The sequence below is a fragment of the Lissotriton vulgaris genome, chromosome 12, assembly GCF_964263255.1.
Source record: "Lissotriton vulgaris chromosome 12, aLisVul1.2, whole genome shotgun sequence".
NCBI classification, from domain to species: Eukaryota; Metazoa; Chordata; class Amphibia; order Caudata; family Salamandridae; genus Lissotriton; species Lissotriton vulgaris.
In genome coordinates this window covers 765,193,656-765,216,350 of record NC_141700.1, presented here as the reverse complement: position 1 = coordinate 765,216,350, position 22,695 = coordinate 765,193,656, and the positions used below count along the sequence as shown (strand labels likewise).

General features: G+C 41.8%; 2 protein-coding genes across 2 annotated transcripts in view; one reads left to right on the top strand and one right to left on the bottom strand.

Annotated features, from left to right (window-relative positions):
* LOC147678626 (uncharacterized) overlaps window positions 1-22,695 on the bottom strand; it is a 690,344-nt gene that overhangs the window by 120,169 nt on the left and 547,480 nt on the right. The window lies entirely within an intron of this gene.
* On the top strand, window positions 8,290-22,188 carry LOC147678628 (secretory phospholipase A2 receptor-like). The gene is made up of 5 exons (XM_086946080.1): window positions 8,290-8,326; window positions 9,749-10,093; window positions 13,535-13,744; window positions 17,897-18,265; window positions 22,163-22,188. The coding sequence occupies exons 1-5, from the start codon at window positions 8,290-8,292 to the stop codon at window positions 22,186-22,188; spliced, it is 987 nt and encodes a 328-aa protein (XP_086802206.1).

The following is a 22,695-nucleotide window of genomic DNA, read 5'->3' as shown; positions in this document are numbered from 1 at the left end:
CAACTCCAGAGAGTGCAACAGTAGGGAAAGCGTTGAATAGTGGGAGGTTAAAAATAACTATTCCCACTCCAAAGAACGCAACAGTAAGGAAATCATTGGATAGCGTAGGGGTAAAAATTACTATTCCCACTCCAGAGAGTGCAACAGTAGGGAAAGCATTGGATAGTGGGAGGGTAAAAATTACTATTCCCACTCCAGAGAGTGCAACAGTAGGGAAAGCGTTGGATAGCGTAGGGGTAAAAATTACTTTTCCCACTCCAGTGAGTACAACAGTAGGGAAAGCGCTGGATAGCGTAGAGGTAAAAATTACTATTCCAACTCCAGAGAGTGCAACAGTAGGGAAAGCGTTGAATAGTGGGAGGTTAAAAATAACTATTCCCACTCCAAAGAACGCAACAGTAAGGAAATCATTGGATAGCGTAGGGGTAAAAATTACTATTCCCACTCCAGAGAGTGCAACAGTAGGGAAAGCGTTGGATAGTGGGAGGGTAAAAATTACTATTCCCACTCCAGAGAGTGCTACAGTAGGGAAAGCGTTGGATAGCGTAGGGGTAAAAATTACTTTTCCCACTCCAGTGAGTGCAACAGTAGAGAAAACGTTGGATAGCGTAGGGGTAAAAATTACTATTCCCACTCCAGAGAGTGCAACAGTAGGGAAAACATTGGATAGCGTAGGGGTAAAAATTACTATTCCCACTCCAGTGAGTGCAACAGTAGGGAAAACGTTGGATAGCGTAGGGGTAAAAATTACTATTCCCACTCCAGTGAGTGCAACAGTAGGGAAAACGTTGGATAGCGTAGGGGTAAAAATCACTATTCCCACTCCAGAGAGTGCAACAGTAGGGAAAGCGTTGGATAGTGGGAGGGTAAAAATTACTATTCCCAAACCAGTGAGTGCAACAGTAGGGAAAGCGTTGGATAGCATAGAAATTAAAATTACTATTCCCACTCCAGTGAGTGCAACAGTAGGGAAAACGTTGGATAGCATAGGGGTAAAAATCACTATTCCCACTCCAGTGAGTGCAACAGTAGGGAAAGCGTTGGATAGCATAGAAATTAAAATTACAATTTAAGATATTATAATAATTATTCAATTTAAAATAATAAAATTAATTTAATTACTAAAAAATAATTACCTATTAATACAAAATATTGACAAATAACAATAAATTATTAAAACATTTAAAAATAATTAACAATTAATTCAGAATAAATACCAAATTTATATATTAATAAATTTAATTAATTACAAATAAATGACTTTCCACCCAATTCCCCTATAAACCCACAACAAAAATTAAATACATACAATTAACATAATTATCAATAAATAAAAATTAATTACCAATTAAAATTAATTACCAATTACAAATTAAATTACAATTAAATCTAAATAAATACCAATAAAAAAATATTTAATTATTTATAATTAAATTACTTCCCACCCTATTCCCCTATAAACCCACAACCCACTCCAGAAAAATAAATGAATAAAATTAACATAATTATCAATTAATAAAAATTAATTACCAATTATATTTTAATTAATTGCCAATTAAAATATAATAAACAATTAATTGTAAATAAATACAAATAAATTATTATATTTATTTAATTATAATTGAATTACTTCCCACCCTATTCCCCTATAAACCCACAACCCGCTCCAGAAAATAAATAAATAAAATTCACATAATTATCAATAAATCAATTAATAAAAATTAATTACCAATTATATTTTAATTAATTTCCAATCAATAATTAATTAACAATTAATTGTACATAAATACCAATAATGTAAAATATGTAATAATTATAAATAAATTGCTTCCCACCCTATTCCCCTATAAACCCACAACCCGCTCCAGAAAAGAAAGAAAAGAAATTCACATAATTATCAATTAATCAATTATTAAAAATTATTTACCAATTATATTTTAATTAATTGCCAATTAATAATGAATTAACAATGAATAGTACATAAATACCAATAAATTAAAATATTTAAATAATTATAATTAAATTAATTCCCACCCTATTCCCCTATAAACCCACAACCCGCTCCAGAATTATATTACGCAAAAATTAAATACCATAAATTGACTTAGTTACTTACCTAAAATTCGATATTTATGTTGTCTATATTCTATCCATCTATATTTTTGTTGTCTATATTCTGTCCCTCGATATTTTTGTTGTCTATATTCTGTCCCTCGATATTTCTGTTGTCTATATTCTGTCCATTCGATATTCTGTCCATTCTATATTTTTGATTCGATATTATTGTCCTTCTATTTGATATTTTTGTAGTCTATATTCTGTCTTAACTATATTCTGTCTACTCGATATTTTAAACTCGATATTTAACTACCTCGATATTTTTATTGTCGATATTATGTCTGTATACCGGGTGGGAGTTCACCAAACACAACCTGGGCACAGTCAGTGCCTGAGCTTATAAAACTGGAGGAGCGGGGCCTGGGAGCAGGCGCGTCTAAATCCAGTGTGCAGAACTCTCTGGTGGTCACGGGATTGGATGCAGGGCATCAGTCGCGAAACAATACCGCAGGGGGGGGGGGGCAGCAAAGTGCATGGAGGGTGTCCCCCCACGCTCTGGACCCAGTCAGGAGCTCTCAGGCCTGCCCGTGCACAGTGCAGAGGGGCCCATGGAGATTAGGGCCCCTGCAGAGTAGGGGCTGTGGCGGCTATTGTTACCCCACTGCAAGGCATGGCTGAAGGTCACACCCAGTGCCAGTGGGCATGTCTCAAGGCCATGCTCAGATTGTCAGTGAACTGGGCAAATGGCACGGCTGAAGGCACCTTCTGTGTCCAGACCCATTGGCACGGCTATCGGCCTTGCTTTTGTCGTGCTGGGTCCACTGAGCTACTTCAGCCTATGGTGCATAGCCAACGGCTGCCCCTTTTGGGCTATAGGAGTATGCAGCATAGTTGCATGACTGAGTGCCAAGGGTCATGTTTTGTTTACCTTTCATGAAGAGAATTTTGATTAAACCATGCACACTAGTACAGCTGAGCACTAGCAGAGTAGTTTGTGGCTCTCATTACATTAGGGCCCTGTTTGGGGAATTACTGAAGTCCAATCCTCCTGAGGTATTATTAGTAATGGGCAAATTCCCAACCTTCTAAGGGGCTTCTCTGTCTCTCCACTGTCAATTTCTGTAAGTCAACTTCTCCCCTCTCTGCCTACCTCTACTTGCATCTTTTTTTTGCCTAAAGTAATCTTAAGGATCTTTGGGGCCCCTGCCAAGGTATATTTCAACTATTTTTGAGCGACCCCATTTCTGAAAGTTTGCTTGATAACATGCACGCTTGAATTAGCAGAAAATGGGTGATAAAATTCACAGTTGTTCTGAACAAAGGGCCCCCAAAATATGTCTAGCACGGTGTAGTAATTGGGTCCACGCTTGTAGGTAGTTCTCAAGTAGATTTATTGAGCAGTAAGGTTATGGCAAGTACAAGCTCAATAGGAGACCATAGGGAGGCCTAGGGAAGACCTAAGAGGAACCCAAGGGAGACCCCACCAGGAGCATCCATGTAGGTGCTCAGCCCATCCAACTGTCACTACCTAGGCAGAACACCAACATTCTGACAGCTGCACTTATGAACATTCCATAGATGGTAGAAGGGCATCACATTGAGAATAGCAGGATACTACACACGGGCTTCAAAAATCCTTAAGAAGAAACTGCCAGACTCCACACCACAACAGCACCAGGCACCGCCCTGCAAGAGACTCCACCACTCAAGGTGACCCATTAAGGGAGTGAGTTTGCTCATCATCTCCCACAGTTGTTAGGTGCCTGTGGGTTGGAGCAAATAAAATAGCATCGCCACCCATATGTCTGTGCCTACCCCCGCTGCTGTTGTGATTCCAACCGCTGCCTTTTGTAGCTTACATATAAATAGTTTGTACTATGTTTCATTGAGTCTAAGCTACAACTTACCTGACTATTCTTGCTTATTTTGGAAATCAAATCATTTTTTCTCTCTTCTGGTATGTCAACCTTATGTAAAGTCCTTGTATCAGCTGCAAGCAGCTTCCCCTCTGTAGAAATCCCTGATTGATTGCTCTGGTCAATGCCAGTATTCTTTAAACTAGCTAAGTGGAGATTGGGGGTTGGAGGCCACCCTTTGTTGCAGCCTGTGAGAAGGAGAGCGTTGACCTATTGCTAGAAGGGAAGTGGGCCAGATGTACAAAGCATTTTTATGATCACAAACTCTCTGGTTTGGAGTTTGTGACTGCAAAAATACTTATTCAAGTGTGGCAATCCCATTTAAAGATTCTGTAAACCTATACTGACTCCTTAAATTGGAGTGTAATCCCATACTTGTTTGGTATTTGGAATGTTGCAGCTTTTGGGTACCTGGAGCTTAACCAGAGGATTGCCAACGAGCCGTTGGAGTCCACTCTTCAGTCCTCAGTACAAGTGGGAGCGCACCCAGCCTTTGGGGTTTCTCTTCACAGGTTCAACTGCAGTAGAAGTCCTTCTTCTGTTTTCCACAGGTCAATGCAATGGCGGCTCCTCCACTAAGGCGGACAAGTGTCGTCCCACTGCTTCAGCTGCAACCTGAATGCAATAAAAATTTATGAAGTTTGTTATTATCATTTCGTTTTTTACATTCAGCTTTCAGCTGAAGCCAGGAGGCACGTGTCTGAGCTCCCCGCTCATCCCAGGGGAAGGAGTGGTAGCAGTACCTAAAATGTGCATGACGCCTTGCACAGCCATCTTGGGCCAGCCAAGGCATCATGTCCACTTTGCATGTTCTCCACCCAGGTTACATTACAGCCTAGGTGGAGAACATGCAGAGCCTGCCAGTCCCTGTCTGAGCGCCGAAGCACAGTGCTCAGACCAATCACAACGCTGCTATGGCAGCGCTGTGATTGGTCAGGGGATTTTGGCAGACTGGGTGCTTCCTGCAGAGTGGAGAGGAAGACGGAGAATAAAGAGGCGGCAGCCGCAGTCTGCAGAGAAAAGGTAAGTGCAGTTTTAAAATTATAATTTCCTCCCCTCCCTCCGTCCCCTGGCTACCACCCCTGGTCAGTAGCAGCCGCTACTGGTCAAGAGGTCTTTTGAAGAAAGTATCCAGGGGTTCATCGTTTAAGCCTGGCACTAGCTTGTGGGTTTCCGAAACCCCCTGACCAGTCAGTTAAAAATACCTGGGGTAACCTTACTCAATTTAACATCCCTTGTTCTGGGTTTGACCCTAGGCAATCCCACAGAGCCCTGCTCTGCCAAAATCCAACTTCCCTTCTGCCCCTGGTCAGGGCTCGGGCCCATACCTGAGGGTAAGGAGAAACTCCCCCTGCAAACCCGTTCTGGAACAGTTTTTCTTCTCACTGGGATTGGTTCCATCCTGACTACTTGTAAAATGGAAAGGCCAGGCCAGGTGTAGGTGTGAGTATAATCTACCTGTGACGGGGGATGCCCTTTGTGCAGTTGTTGGGCAGATCTCCCAGATAACGGCCCTTCTGTTTCCTGCCCTGGGAGCAATTCACACCTCCTTGCAGGAAGCAGGCTGCTGGTTAACAGTTGGAGAGTTACTCTGATAAGGTTACTAGAGGGTTTTAGGAGAAAAATGCCAACTTTCTAAAAGTGCATTTTGAAAATAATAATTAATTTCAAATCCGACTTGGACATTAGATTGGTGTTCAATTTGCTAATAATTTGAGTCCTTGAACCATTTTCTAGCTATTTTAGAACAGAAATCATACATTATAAGGTGTTTTAATGTAACCCAGTACTTTTCTATGAGAGAGCCAGCCTTGCCACAGTGAACAATGACTTTGGAGATGTTTTCACTGCCAGGACATGTTAAACTTTAATACACATATCCTACGCTTTAAATTCCATGCACCCTGCCTTCTGCGCATTTAGGGCCAGATGTAGGTCGCCAATTACCGGTCGGTAACGGCCGATTTCGGCCGTTACAGACCGGTAATTGGTTTTTGAGATGTAGGGGGCCCGAATTCTACCAAATCTGTGAATTTACCGATTCAGTAAATTTACAGATTCGGTAAAATACCGACTTGGTATATTTACCGAATCGGTAATTCCAGATGTAGGTGGCACTTAAAATAGTGCCACAGGCCCTTAAGAATTCGTTATTTACTATGGAATACTATCTCATGGTAAATAACGAATTCCTGTGTACATGCACATCTGTGCATGTACACCTGTGCCATGTGGCACACATACATGCCCTAAGGGCATGTATGTGTGTCACATTGCACACAAGCCAGAATCAGGGGTGCAACAGGGTGTCAAAGTGACACCCTGTCCCCCTTGTAAATTCAGTAATTTTACCGAATCGGTATTTACCGATTCGGTAATTGACATTGATTCCTATTGGCCTCCAGGCCCATAGGAATCAATGGCAATTACCGAATCGGTAAATACCGATTCGGTAATTACCGAATCATTCTGATTCGGTAATTGATTTGGTAAATATACCTACATCCCGATTGTCAGTTCTTAAATACCGAATCGGTATGATTCGGTATTTAAGAATCGGTAATCGGGGATTACCTACATCTGGCCCCAAGGGCCTACTTTAAGTATTAAAATGTTAAGTGTAGGCCTGGCAAAAGGTTTCTTTTGTCAGGAGAAATTTGCAATTATAAAACTGTGCACTCAGGATGCACTGGCAGTCCTGCAGACATGCTATGTATGGTCATCACAGCCCACTGGTGATGTTTAACTTACAGCCCCTGAGTACACAGAGTACTATATTTTAGAGTCTTACAGGTAAGTTAAATATGCCATACAGGGATTAGTCAATTGTACCTGGTTTTAAGGGTCCAAGCACATATACTGGATGCTGGATGGCGGCCCCCCAGTGTTCAGAGTCCATACACCAGCAAACAAAATCTAGCAAAAATTGGGGCATGATCAGGCAAAAGGGGCATTTTCTCACCACTGTGAATTTCGAAAGCAGAATCCAAATGGCATCGAATATCAAGAATATAATATTGCAACTAAAATATCAACAAGTAAGTAAGTGTAGATTTTTTATATGTAATTTCACATACATGTATCGATATATATATCTTCAAGGTACGCAGATGTGGATTTATGAGTAGTAAATCTATTCTTCCCTATAAGCACTTCCTTTTAGATATTTTATCCCTGTATAGATATTTTATCCCTGTATAGATATTTTATCCCTGTATAGTCTGTCCACGATATTCTTATAAAACGATATTCTGGGGACTGAGATTCAGTTGTAAAGCTAGAAAAGTCATTTTGTGGGCATGAATCTTTATTTTATTTTTTCTGTCATTTGTAGAGCGCTTGAATCACCCCACATGGGGTATCTCCGCGCTATAGATGCAGGAGGTGTGGTAACTGGGGATTTTAACAGAAGAGTGAGGTCTTCAATTTTTTTCGGAAGCTAAGATAGTTGGTACAGAGGCGAATGTCCAATGGGAGCTGATTCCAGTATTGGGGCGCTAGATGGGAGAATGATTTGCCTCCTAATCTAGTTTGTTTGATTCACGGGATAGTAAGAAGACATTTCCCCTTTGAGCGGAGGGTCCGCGTCGGTGAGTGTCTAATCAGTGTGTTGGACATATGCGGTGTATTGTGACCATAATCCAGTCACAAAATGTTGAAAAGTTGCCAACTCCCTAGTTGGGAGTAGTAACCCATTTGTAAAATGGTAATGGACCCTTCCCCTTTGTAAACGTAGAAAAAGAAGGTGTGCTTGAGAGTGGACAGTGGTTCAGAGGACCACTGCAGTTTAAACACATCACAATGTTTTGAAAGAAAAATGGCCTGTATTTAAAAAAGTTGACTTTATTTAAAGGCAATGACAGACATTTTTGTCTGCTGATACTAGCAGGTCACTCACTATCCCAGTGACTGTGTGTCCCAATCTGAAAGCTACCTCATTAATATTCATGAGACAGGTTGGATTAAGACCCTCTTCAAATTGGAAATTTATAAAACAACTTATGGGTACATAGGTTGGGTCATGATATTGTATACCGGTTGAAATATATACTGCTTGCACTTTGCAACCAGAGTTATGTGACAAGTATTTAGTATATATGGCCCTGTAGACTGTTCTGTGGTTGATGCTTTCTTGTTGTTGGTGGGGGAAGGGTTGGTATGACTTTGAGGTTACTAAGCAGGTCTTTATAGTGGGACACTTTCTGAGTTACAGGGAGGCGATGTACAGCTCGATGGTTTATCTAACAACTCATCCATCGCTTGCAGGGGATATAACATTTGTCCTCTTTTTTTGTTTAGCTCTGATTGAATGCAGATGGCGTCCTGGGTTCTGATTCTGTCCTGTTCTATGGGTAAGTAGATATGTTGTGTATTGAACCTGCTAATAAACCTGACCAAAAGACAGAAGGTTCTGTGGTCTGCTAAAATATTGTATGATATCTGCCATTGATTAGTGGAGAAATACATCTCAGCCTGAGGTTGGTTTGGAGAGTGGTCTTGTTTTTGTGTCTGCTGAGAGTCATTGGCTGTACTTAGTGATTAGTGGTTGGTGGTTGACAACTTTGTGAACCTTTCCCTTCTACTGACAGCTGCCAAAGCTGCACTTCCTTTGGAGCAATAGTTGTCAAACTTGAGTTTTCTTTGTATTGACATCTTTAGTTGATGTTTTTCATTTGACGTAGACAATTAGGGCCACCTTTTTTCTACCGAATGACTCCTGTTAGACCTTGAGGTCAGATTTACTAACATTTTGTGTCATGGCTGCACCACTGTTGAGGGGCATCCATGACGCAAAATGTTAGTGGATATTTACAAAGTTACGCAAGAGGCAATTTGCACCTCCTTTCATGGCTTTGTAAAAAAAGTAAAGCAACGCAGCTTCCTGCACTGCACTGCGTTGCGTTACAGTTCATTCAGAGAGGCCTTCCATGCGTGGAAGATGGGTGTTCCCATGCATACACCTATGGATTTCACACAATTGTAAACCTGGGATTGCGTGAAATCACTACGCCTCCCAGAGGAGGGCATAAACAGCAATCTGCAGCGCACATGGAAAGAGGAAAGTGCCTGGAGAGATTGTTTTTGTGCAGAAAGGTACCCCTTTCTGCACAAAAAACAATTCTCCTTGTAACACAGACACCCTTGCTCCGTGGTGCAATGGGGCCTGCATTAGCGCTAAGCTGATTGAAGTGTGCCAGCGCTTTGAGAGAGCAGACGTGTGCCATGTCTTATTAGATATGGCTTACTTCTGCTCTCTCCCTTTCCGGCAAAGCAGCACAGAAAGCTGCCTTGCTGCACTGCGTTGCGTGAAAGGTTAGTAAATCTGGCCCAGGGGTGTTTCAGATTGATTGCTAGTTTTACAGGTAGTGTATCTCCTTTTTATTCTACCAGAAAGCTGTCAACTTTACTCTTATTTCAATTAACAATTGTTAGACATTCTTCTCTTCTGATTGGCTGCTGCTGACTACCTTAATATTCAGGTGGATAGCTGGCAATTCTCATTTATGTACTGATTGACACATGTTGGCTCATTTTTCTATCATAATTGGCAGCTTTTCCAGGTCTTCTCTCTTTTAATTGGCAGCTATTTGATCTTATTGCTCTTCTCTCTGACTGTTGTTGAACATCCCTTTCCTTCTAATTGACAGCTTTCAATTGCCCTTTCTCTGAAGATCAATAGTTGTCAGATCAGATTTCTCTTCTGACTGACACCCGATAGACATCTTTTTCCACCATTTCCTCTAATGTGTACTTTATTTACTTCCCAACTTTAGCTCTCTGTTTGACCATCACCGAGACGAGCCATGTTCTTGTTAAAGCGAAGAAGAATTTTCAAAAAGCGAACGATTATTGTAGAAATGCCCTCCATGGAAACCTGATGACCATCCGCAATGACGCTGAACAAGCCCTAGCTGTCAGCGTTTCAGAGGGAAACGAGGTCTGGATTGGATTGTACACCATTAAATTAAATGACTGGAAGTGGACAAGTGGAACAAGCCTCTCCTACAAAAATTGGGCATCGAGGGAATGGAATACATTTGGGTCCTGTGGCTCCTTGAAGAGTGGCCTGTGGCACAGTAAAAACTGCTGGAACAATTACTACTTTCTATGCTCTACTGGTATGACTATGTGATGGATTCAACCCTCATCAGCCTTTCACGCCTAAGTCATCAGATGAACTTGGTTCTCATAACTTCTGGCAGCAATGACAAGAGTCATCACACTGCCCTTTCCACCATTAGCCATCACAAGTAACATAAAATTAAACAGCTTATGGCAAGATGAAGAGCTGAACGCAGACCTACAGACAATAGATACATAAAAATTTAAAAAGTATATAAGAGCCACATTGTGGTAAAAACCAGGCAGAAGCCAAAATAATCAGAATACTATGCAGCAAATCATTATCCAGGAAGTCACAAATATGTTTACACTTTGTCACAGTAATTCAGATCTGGGGGTTTAGGGGTGGAAGGAGGCCTTGGAGAGTTGGGGTCTGGAAAGGAGGTGGGGTTGTGAGGCCATCATCGCTTTTCCAGACCTTGTAGCTGTTTTTGAGGTCAATGCCAAGAAGAGGGAGTGAGGCTTACAGTCTGGCACAGCTTGAGGAGACACTCTACCCACACCCCAAAACACTATCCAAACTTCTGATACTGCATCCCATGTCCAGGGAGTTTGCAAACCCTCAATGTGAGGAGCTCAAAGTCTCCATGCATGAATTGGAAATCAAGACAAAAATTTGGACTCACTGGGATTGATTCACAAAGGTTTTTGTAAGGTTACAGTTTTTTCTATTTGCAAACCGCAAGTTAATAGCAAGTGCACGGCTGCGGAGAACTCCACACTTAAAAAGATAGGGCCGGCTTATATTTTTGAATGTTGAGTTCTCTGCCCCGACTGCGCAGTCTCCGCAGTCATAACCTATTATTAACTTGCAATCTGTGAATATAAAAAAATAGTTAACTTACACAAACCTGTAAGTTTACCTTGGTGAATCAGGCCCACTGTGTCATATTGGCTCGTCACTGAGAGACAATGGGGATGACACACAGTAACAGACAGTAAGACTGTGCAACTGAGATGGCAAGCCTCCTAAATTTAAAAAAGAGGTAGAATGAGCGAATAAGTGGAAGATTTACACAGTGGGACCTTAACCATGAAAGAGTTCCTAGTATGGAAGCTGCGGGCAGAGAAATCAAATCAGGTCAGAGGTGCAGCACAACATAAGTAGGCTGTCCTGTTTTCAGTGTTTAATTTTTGCATATTTCAGTGGTGCTTCCTCAGAGTTTTCCAAACCTTTTCAAATAGGTGTTTACCGGTGTTTATTCGGCTGCCTAATCCATGAACTAGACCGAAACTGTGGTTTCCCAGTATTTACAAAACATGTAGTTTTTTGCAGGTTTATTTTGCACATTTTTAATTTACAGGAGAAATAATGCAGGGTATGTAGAGTCTTCCCATTGGCAGTGTATCAACTGGACTGATGTTAGACTGTTTTAAGCATGGAAAGTCTGTGTATTGAACTCTCACTCATGTCTCATTATCCTCTCTCACATTTCATTACTTCTCACACTCATCCTGTCTGGATTCTGTCTGCATTACAGGACTATTAATGGACTTAAAAGGTAAGAGTGCTATATTCAAATGTTTAAATAAACACATTCCTGGACACTGATGGGGGCCATTCACCTACTCCATGCTGAATATTAGAACATTGAAATGTTGGGAGCTCCATTGCAGACAATGGAGTGCTCCCTGCTTCTACGGGCCGGTAAAGGCCCGCAGAGCACCATTCCAATGTTCTACAAAGGCTTCTCGAAGCTCGAGGGGATTTATATCCCCTCGAGCTTCGAGAACCCTTTGTTTAATTTGTTAGAACATTCTGCCCTCTAGTGCCAGAATGTTCTAATAGCCTTATAGCCCTTCGTAGCAGGGCTATACCGGCTATTAAAGTCCCACTGTCTCGTTAAAGTCCCTCGCCTTCGGCTCGGGCCTTTAACGATTCAGCGGGCCTTTAATAGCCGGTATAGCCCGCTACGGCGGGCTAGAAGTCTATATTATGGCAGTGTAGAGGTGGTCAACCCTGCCAAAGGCATAGTACCTTGTGAAACCTTTACAATTTTTAAATACATCAGTTTAATGTGTATCTCTGCATCCCAAGGCAACTGAAAGGATGCTTTAAGCATGCTCACCACTGCTGTTCTAACACTGTGTCCCATTACATTAAGGTGGTGCTGCTGTTGTGTGGACATTTGTAGCTACCAAGTATCCCCAATTGCAAACATCTCACTTTACATTTTAACACACATCACGTTGCATTTTGGAACTTGAAATTTAGCTGTTAACATTGTAACTATGGGTTCAAAAACCCCAGCAGTATAGTGCCAGGGTTAGCTGGAGGCATCACAAATAACAACGGTACTCCTTGCAGCCATGCATATCATATATATTGTTGGTATGTGGAAAGTCCTGCACCTTGTTGTCACCCCTATTCCATGTGCACTGTGATAGCACTCTTTTCACAAGTACCTGCCACTGCACTTTAATTGAATGTTTAAAGTCTAAGGTGGTTGCTAGTTGGCCTGCCATCAATCCTGACTTGTTTGTAAAGGGGACTGATGTATCAAAGAGTTTAACCCACTTAGTGTGATAGTACTTATGGGCCGAGACTCTTATGAGCCAGATAATTCAACAATCAGTGAAAAATTAAGCACTTCGAAAATATCAAATATTACTTTAATATTCCCAGATTCTCTACAGTGTATATAATATTTAGAACAGTCCTAAACATGCTTCTAAACCCGCACCTTTAACCCAAGGACACAAAACAGGAGTAACCAATAAGAAGAACAAATATTTCAGTGACATCCCTAAACAACAACAAACCCCAAGCAGAATAACCTCAGACCAGTCTTTCTTGCTGCTACCTTGTATAACAAGGTTACATTGTGTTAGCCCCTACAGGAAGAACTAAAAATAACGAATTATTTTTTACTTTCCTTTCTTTGAATCGCTGTTTAGTTTGAGGATTTCAAGGTGTGTATCAGTGTTTATATATTTACACTGATTAGGGTTGTTTGCCTCATAAGTTATCAGTTATTATAGGTTTAAAGCCAAAATAGGATAGCCTAATCATAATTAAGGCAAGTTGTAAGTTGTTTTCAGAATGCCTGATGAAAGACCGGGTGCAGAGACGGACAGGAGAAGGAGCAGCCAATCAGGCCTGTCAGACGCATTTGTGGAGTCTGGGGCAAATACCTTTGTAGGGCCATTAAGCAAATATAGTATTTGGCTCTACTATGTGGCATTGATGAGTTAGTATCAGGCCAGGCCTGTGTTTTTCAATACATTTTGTAACAAAAGCATAAGACCCCAAAAAGGGCAGGCAGTCATACTCCATAAAGCCACAGTGCACACTACAAATGTTTGATCTCATTTCATAATGAATTTGATTGAAGATAACAGGTATCATTCTGCTTAGTCTTAAGGTTTCCAAAATGTATGTTCTGAATCTCTTATATGAATATCTTATATGGGTGAATTTGTTTATTTCTCAACAGATGCAGCAGCACCCGCCGCTACTGCCCAGTCCTCAAGCTCAGATATAGCATCTTCATCTTTGGACATCAATAGCACATCTTCTTACCCAAGCAGTGACTCCTTATTTATTGCAGGACCAACCAATGACAGCTTGTCCTCATTTTTCGAAGCGCTAAATGGAATCTCATCTGGAAATCTCTATGGACTTGGAACAAACTCCTCAAACGCAGGTACATTCCCTAACCTCTTTCCTGGAAATGGTGGCCAGTCAGCTGTGCTTGTTGAATTGTTTTACCAGCTGTATGGGTCAAACTCCGAACAAAATTAGTAATAGTCCAATGACATGGGTGGGCAGAGGACATCTGGAAGAAGATGACAGAAGTTTTTCCCTATTTCAAAACATGCAAACTTTCTTTTGTACTATTGTAGCACAAAATTGATTTGTAAATCAACCGGTCAGGGTTGATTTCGAGACCTTACATGTCACTAGTTCCACTGGCTATTCTACCCCTCATTTGGTGATCTGTTCTTTAAGGTTAGACAAATGTTCAGAACATACAACATTTGTTCTATATTGAATTCAAAGCTGGAATTGTGGATTCTCGTTTGTAAATAATTGGGGTATTAGTTGAGCAGGATGTGAGTATTGCTTCCAAACCTATTAAAAATAGTGCAGGAACGGCTTTTAATAAATATGCCGCTGTTTTCGAAGACTGTCCGTCTTCAAAAACAGCGGCATATTTGTTAAAAGCCGTTCCTGCACTATTTTTAATAGGTTTGGAAGCAATACTCCAATAAAAGTATTTGTTTGCCTCAATATCCTTTTTAAATCTTCACATTACTTGCACTGCACTTTTTGCCTCTGTACATAGGATCGCAGGCGGATGCTGTCTATACTAGCGATCTAATAAGTTCCAGTTCTCTGTATAGTATGCCACTCATTCCACAGAGTCGCCTCATTGGTTTATGAGGTGCTGTGGCAGGGAAGCTGGAATTCCAGATGATGACACTGGCTACAAAGGGCAGTTGATGGAAATCCTATAGCCACTTTCCTATTCTACAATGGGTTCACTTGAATGAACAGTTTTTGTTGATGTAACTCATTTTATAGGGAACCGTATGTTCAGCAATTGCATTTCCTCGTACTTCTCGTATCTTAGTCTTATGTTTTGTCCACTAGATTCCATTTGTGTAACTGTGTAACGTGACATGATTTTGGGGAAGGGTCAGCTTTGAGCCAACATTGGCGGCATGAAAAGGAATATAGGTCAGTTTAGAGGTTTGTTTTCCATGTGAAGGTTTAGATGCCGACTACCTGTGTCCAGTCCTAGGAGGCCACATCATCCCCCCCAACCCTGTCCCAAACCTCAGCAAGGATCACTTCACCGTCATGAAGGAGTTCTCCAACCCTGCAGCCACTGGGAATGACATCACCCCCTCTGAAGAACTGTGTGACATCCTGGCAGACTTCTTCAACAACAAGATCTCAGCCATCTAAGATAACTTAAAACCCCAACCCCTGGCTACCAAGAGCATCAGTATACTCATACCCATGAGCACATACCCCGAACACCTGCTCACACGTTGGGACCCTCTCACAACTCAAGCCACAATCTCCATCATGTGAACTCGGTACACTTGAGAGCCCCCGCGCACCCATGTCCCTATCACATCTTCAACCTCTGCAGCAAGACAAATGGGGACGAGCTCAAGAAAGTCCTGAAGACATCCATCACCACGGCCTACTTCCCTGAGGACAGAAATATGCAGAAGTGAGGCTCCTCCTAAAGAAACCATTTGCTGACCCAGCAGAACTGAAGAACTACCGACCCGTGTTCCTGCTCCCCTTTCCAGCAAACTTTCTTGAACAGGCAAACAACCAGCAACTCACAAAATACTTGGAACACAACAATCTCCTGGACCCTTCTCAATCCGGATTCCGAGCCAACCACATTAGAGAAAGCTCTGATTGCAGCCACCCACGACATAAGGGCCCTCCTAGACCGCAGCAAAACAACAGCCCTCATCCTCTTGGACCTATCAGCTGCATTCAACAATGTCTTCTACCACATCCTGATCAACAGACTCCAACAGTTGAAATTCAGGGAGACGTCTTCACATGGATCGCCTCATAACTCACCGGAAGAACCAAGAGAATCCGTCTCCCATCATTCACCTCAGAACCCAAGGAGACCATTTGTGGCATCCCACAAGGATTGCCCCTCAACCACACTGTCTTCAACACGTATGCCTGGTCAGCACCGTTAGAACGCACAGACTCTACATCATTTCCTATGCCGACAACACCCAGCTCGTCCTCTCACTGCCACAAGAACCCTCTGCTACCAGAATTAACTTCCACAGATGTATGACGAACGTCACTGACTGGATAAGGGACAACTGTCTCAAGCTCAACTTCGACAGAAATCCTCATCTTTGGGAACAACACCTCGCCATGGAATAACCCTTGTTGGCCTGCTGAACTTGGGCCTGCCACTTCAAGATGCCGACCCAGGCATACAAAGCCCTGCATGAAAAAGGACCAGCATATATCAACAAACAAATGACCTTTCTACCAACCAACCAGACACTTGTGCTCTGCCTCCCTTTTCCTCGCACACACCCCCCGGATCCTCCGATCCAACAGTGGAGGATTCTCCTCCTCTCACCTGGTGGCCAAAGCCTGGAGCTACCGTCCCCCGAACCTGAGGAATGCCACATCAGTCCAGGAATTCAGAAACGGTCACAAGACATGGTTGTTCAAATGAAAATAGCACCGTGCAGCAGCTAGAAACTCCAGGGCCTTTAGACCCTCAGGGGTTATTTGCTGTGCTTTTTAAATCATGATTGGTTGACTGCAAACCACATCTGGGGCAGCTCGTCCTCCAGCTGATTTTGGAGCCAAGTTGGCTAGATGGACAAAGGAAGGGGGCAGGGCTGGAGTCAGGTTTATCTGCATCTGGCAGAGTGGGCCTCTTTGAAATGTGACTAGTTCTTGGCCACATCCTCCAGGTGATCCTGTCAAGAGGAGTCCAGCACCTCCCCACACCCAAGACCTTTTTCCTCTGTGTGGGAGCAATCTACCTCTCACCACAGGGGGAGCCAACCATCTTCCAGGTTGCAGTTAAATGCTTTCATGATTTAGTCAGGAAAACTGTAACCTTTTAAGAATACCTGTTGTTGTGTCAGATTCTTTCATTAATCATTTCAGGTTGCAAAATGCATCCATAGAATGAACGATTTGGGGGTCCCAATACGTCTGAGGTGTACAACACCAAGCCCTAGCTCTGGGAATATTTAAAATATGGTGAAAGGTCTCCCCAGGTCATGCATCCTAGGACCCGGTAGATATAGGGTTAGTTTATGTAATCAATCTTGGGTGGGCTACTGAACTCCCATCAGCACCCTAAACTCTTCAAAAGTACATGGGTGGTGCTCCTGCCCCTCCTTGGGGCACTATGGAGAAGCAAATAACACAAACAGACTAGGCCCCTTTGAAGTGTGACTAGTGAATGGGTATAGACCCCAGGTCATCCTGCCAAGATAAGGCCAACTACTCTCTACACCCAAACCCCTTGTCCTGTGTCTGGGAGCAATCCTCATCTCACCACAGAGGAGTCATCCAGCTGCTATTAACAGATGCATGCTTGCAAGCTTTAGGCAGGAAAATGGTAACTTTTTCACATTAAATTGGATTTTGAATACCTATAAAAATGAGTCTTTGAATTATTTCTCTAGATGCTACAAAACCGAATTTAGCATTTATTAAATGTAACAATATATCCCAGTGTTCTACTCTGTCCAAGTGTCCTACTTTTAAGTACTGTGCACCCTACCTTTATGGGCAATACGGCCTATTTAATTGTGATTCATCAATAGTTAAAAGGGGTTAATTTTCAGGTAAAATTATCAGTTTAAAACTACCACAGACATGTTACCTGTGTACAGCTAAAAGGCTGTGCTGGAACGTAGATTCTAACGTGTGGCCCGCACATGTAACGGATTCTGTGTTCCTTACCTTCGATACGCCACAGCAGAATTATCTTAATAGACAGACACTTATGGTAAACATGCTGAGTGCAATTACTATGAAATTACTGTGAGTGAGACTCAGGCAGGGAGATTAGCCCAAAGTAAAGCTCCAAATTCCAGGCGATCAAACACAAAAAATCCTAGTGTACTAAATAGGCACAGCCTATTTGCGGCATCACTGAAGTGCAAGTTCCTTGCATTTTTACCCTAAGTCAGCTAAGGTGAAATGCTATTGTTTCTTCATCATTCGAAGTAGCCGTTAAATACTTGAATTGAAAAAAATACTCCTCCTGTGTCCCTGCTGTGTGGCTATAATGATCTGATCTGCAATGCTTCTTCTCTCTGTGCAGGACCGTGTACCTCATACACTCTTCATCTGATTCTGGAGAGGATGACATGGAATGAGGCACGTAATCATTGCGTTGCGGAACACACAGACCTGGCCAGCATTCCTGTGGTTGAAGTCCAGTGGGCTGTATCCAAACTGCTCATTTACCCAGATACTGCCCCTGGAGTCTGGATTGGACTCCACAGGAACCGGCTCTATGGATACTGGTACTGGGCCAACCAAGCTGTGTTTGACTTCAGCTTCTGGGGAGAGGAGAAGCCGAGTATGTCCCTTTCAGAAAATTGTGGCATGGTATCCAGAGAGCCTGGAAGGAACTTCACATGGCAAGATGAGTGCTGCAGAGTGAAGCTGCCCTTCATCTGTTTTTCAGGTAATCGCGGCATGAGAACAGGGTCACTTTGTCCCTAGGTCTCTTGCTGATAACTAACATCTATGTAGACCACCAGCATTTCTGTAGCAAGCATAGAGCTCTGAGTTTCAGCCAGGCTTGTGGGAAAGTACATGAAACCCCATACCTAGCACTTTTTAAAGTTGTGTGATGTTTTAAATACTTCTGTGCATGATGTTTTGTGCGTGAATGGCTTTCATTAAAAGAAACCCCGAAAACATGTGAAGTCAAACATGCGGGCTCGGGGAGACATCAAATGGCAATAAAACTGCATGTCCATATATAGGATTGTACCACTGAATAAAAACACCAGCAATTTTGTTGTACAAGAATATCGGGAACAGAATATCAAGGGACAACTTATCGCAAAGTTATGTTATGTTATGTTATTATAATTTATTGTGCGCACAGCTACTCCAGCCAAGGAGCGTCCCGGCGCATAGACAAGGAGAAACATAACACAACAGGAAAAGATAAGAGATAATAGGGGCAGCTAAAACAGAAAAGTTTTTATTGCTCTCCGGAAGGTCATAAGGTCCTCTAACAAACGGATTTCAACCGGGAGAGAATTCAAAGCAAGTGCATATAGGGAATTAAAGATTTACTAGTCCTACTTCCGCATCTAAGGACCTTGAAAATATATGTACCACACAGTTGCATACATGTGGAGTTGGGTATGGAAAAGCGGCACTTATGTGTTGATATTTTATTTTCAATATTTGGTCCTTGATATCGTGTCCCATAGATATTGTGGTTTTGATATTCAGGAGACACTCCAATTTAGAAACATTTTAAGGCAATGTGGGCAATTACACTGGATCCCCAAGTTCCAAGGGGCCCCTATAAAGTAATCCCTCAAAGTGACCTCTTTCTCTCCCTTTCTCTTTCTTACCAGCTTCCAGCTCAGCCTCTGTCCCTCTCACTGCCGACAATGATTCAGTCCCCCTGTACCTATCCCTAGCTCATACTCTCTCCCTTTCTGTAAACCACTATTTTTTTCTTTGCTTAATCCATCCTACTTCTCCCCTCTTTAGTTCTCTCTCAACTTATTGTCAAACCCTCTGTCGACCATGCCTCTTTCTTTAACTCTCCCTCGCTTTACTCATCTACTTTTGTCTACTCCTCCTCTATATCCATCTATTTTGTTGTACCTTATCTCCTTACCTCCCTAGTCACTAATTCCCTACCTTCTCTCTACCTCACGCCTCTATCTCTCCTTCTGACTGCTTCCATGCTACTTCTTTGTATCACCATCAAACTTTCTTTCCCAGCCTCACTTATTTTAACGTTGCATGCCTCTTTCTTAATATCCTCTCTCTCTCGCTACATAACTTGACATTTACCTACCGTGCATTCCTATACGTCAACTCACTCTAACTCACCTCACTCTGCCGCACATCTCTCTCATGACCTCTCTTTCTTTCTCACTCTCGCTAGACCATTCCTTGCGCCTAATTTAACAACTCTATCTCTCCACAACCTCCCTCTACCTCACCCTTCTTTCTGCTCTTCACTGCTCTGTTTCCAGCTTACCTCACCCATTTTTTCCTCCATCTTACTCACGCCCAAACTCATCTCTCTTTACCGCTCTCTATCTCTTCCTATTGCCTATACCTTGCGTTTCTGTACCCTTCTCTCACACCTCTTGTTGCCTCAAGACCCGCTGCTTCATATCTCCTTCTTTACCTGAGTTGACTCAGTATATCACATCTCATTACCTCAATTCTCATTCTCCACCTCTCTCCTTTGCACTAACATCTCATTTTTTCTCTCCATACATTTGTATGTCAGTTCTTCATTTCCCCTTCTCTTTCTATTTCTTAACCCGGTCCCTCAACTCTCTCACTATTTTACTCATTTCTCCCTTCTTCTCTTTCTCTATCTCTAATTATTTTTCATCTATCATTACCTGATATCTCTAATCTGTTCGTGTAGCTTCTTTAGCTCACCTCACTGTCTACCTCTCTTTTTATGCATCTCTGTCTCTATCTTTCTGTCTACCAATATTTACTTCCCTACTCTTTCTCAACTAATTTCAGCTCTTGGTCTTGGTCTACCTCACCGGTCTCCCTACATCACTTCTTTTGTCTCTATAACTCATTTGTCAATCTATCCTTCACCCTTTCTCTCTGCCAATCTACTTTCACTATTTGACCTATACTTCTAAGTCTCACTTCTCATTTAGCCTCTCTTCCTAAATCATCACCCTCTCGTTAGAAAAGGTTGCATCTCACCAAATTTCTCTGACTGCTTCACCTCTCTATGGGGCTTATTAGCAAGAACCTCGTTAAAATATTTGCAGTTTTAGCGGCAGGAAACTGCCGCTAAAATGGCGATAATGGGCTTGCTAATATGCGTTATAGAATTCCAACAGAAGCCCAGGTTAGATGTCCTGCACATCTAACCTGGGCATCTATTGGAATTCTCTACAGCATATTAGCAAGCCCATTATCACCATTTCTATTTGTACCCCCATCTCGCATCCCTTTCCCTCTCTCTACATTTCCTTGCCCCTGTTACTCACAGCCTCACTATAAAATCTAATCCCTCTCTCCATCTCTTTCATTAGAAAGTCATCAGAGCAGTGTTTTGATTTTTCCATTAAATCAAATATATAAGTTGTGAAGAGGTATTTTTTATCATCACGAACACCTGACAATTAAAGCTACAACTGCAAGACCCACGTGAATATGTTTTATTTTATGATTATGCACTCTTCTAATAAACATCTTCAACCTTACCCTCAGCATGTCTTTCCTAAAATGGTAGGAACAGGCTGGTTAAACTCTGAATTCCATGTAAAATGTTGGTATTGCAAAACATATAATTTAAATCCACACCCAAAAAGAAATAGATTTGTCAAGCTTTCTTTAGGCACTATTTGCTCCTGGATGCAGACAGATTCATCTTTTGGCTGTTCCTACAAGCCTCTGTTTCTGAAAGTTATATATATAATTCAAAGCAGTTCCAGAAGTAGTCCCGAAATATGTGTACCCCAGGGATCCAAAAATCCAAAAGATGGCTCTGTGCCCACCCCGTAAATGTATTTCATTCAGTGCCTTCAAAGCTTGAAACACCTTAAATTTAGAGAGCTCCTTGACTTCCTGGCTCATAAAGTTGATCTTTTTCTGGGCTTAAAGACATCCTAAAAGGATTGAGCCTAAGCACTGTGAATACTGCCAGTTTATCACTGTCTTTGTCCAAGGAATACTCGAAGAATTGGTTGGGTTACCTCAAAATATAGTGATTTGCCAATACCCAGATATCATGATCGCACCCACCTTTTGTTAAGAAAATGCAACACAACAAGATGAATTTTAAAAGAGAAGAGCACAAATAAGTATTTTGTTATATCACTATACAAAAACGCAAAGTTGTAGGGAATGAGATTAGTGGATCAGGAAATACAAAATTAAAGATGAAGTTCAAACTCTGAGAAATGGAAAGACTTGTAGACAAGTTCAGTTTCCAGGTAAAAAAAAAATCATGTTTATATCTTGAAACAATAAGACTGACTTTTTCCAGATATTAACCAGAAACCACCTAGTCCCTTTGCGAGAGGATCAAATGGGTTTCCAGGCAGCTATTTGCTCCGCTTGTTGTACAACTATTGCAGTATATTTGGCCTGGACAATCAAAATAGGTTCAGATTAAACACAATTATTGAAGAGATATCCTGGTGTCTGCTTTTGAAGATAGGCAGCTCTATCTTCCATGCCCAGATTCAACATTCAGAGCCTCAAGATTTAACATTGTGTGTGTGTGTGTGTGTGTGTGTTTGTGTGTGTGGTGTGTGTACGTGCATGAGTGTGTGTGCTTGCTCCATCAGATTCCAACAATAAGAACATCTTATGTTTGCTCCTGTTTTTTCTTTTACAGCAAGCCAATATAATGGAGCCAAATAAGATGCTTTAAATGCTACACTGGAGAGAAAGAAAAGGCATTTGAATCAAACAGAAGTGACACACAGAAGAGAGGAGAAGTAGTACAGTGGTCATACTCCCAAACTCAACCCGTGAGCAGAGCTGTAGGCAACGTGGAACTCTTGGATTTTTTCCAATTATCAACCAGAAGCATTCTGGGCCATGTGAACTGGACCAGAATATGAGACTTTCTTTGTATGTGAATAAACGCTCATGTTTAAAGGAGTATGTCTACCATCAAGGAGGCGCACTGAGTTAAATGACTCCAGCGAACATATGATGTGATCTGCAGGTCACGCATTTGATTCCTAGCAGTTTCCATCCCTCAGATGTACTAGCAAAAGAAGTAAGGTTATACAAACACTGGTCATTGACACCACTTAGAAACTGCAAAACTGTGATAATAGGCAGTGTCTAAAAATGAGTGATTATCAGCATGGAGTCATATAGAGATGACAACTAACTATATGCATCAAGGGAAAGGTAAAA

Bases quoted from the DNA above. Each gene is read 5' to 3' on its own strand.
- LOC147678628 (XM_086946080.1), top strand. From the start codon at position 8,290: ATGGCGTCCTGGGTTCTGATTCTGTCCTGTTCTATGG. The intron at 10,094-13,534 runs GTATGACTATGT...ATTTCTCAACAG, and splicing joins CTACTTTCTATGCTCTACTG to ATGCAGCAGCACCCGCCGCT. The intron at 13,745-17,896 runs GTACATTCCCTA...CTCTCTGTGCAG, and splicing joins AACAAACTCCTCAAACGCAG to GACCGTGTACCTCATACACT.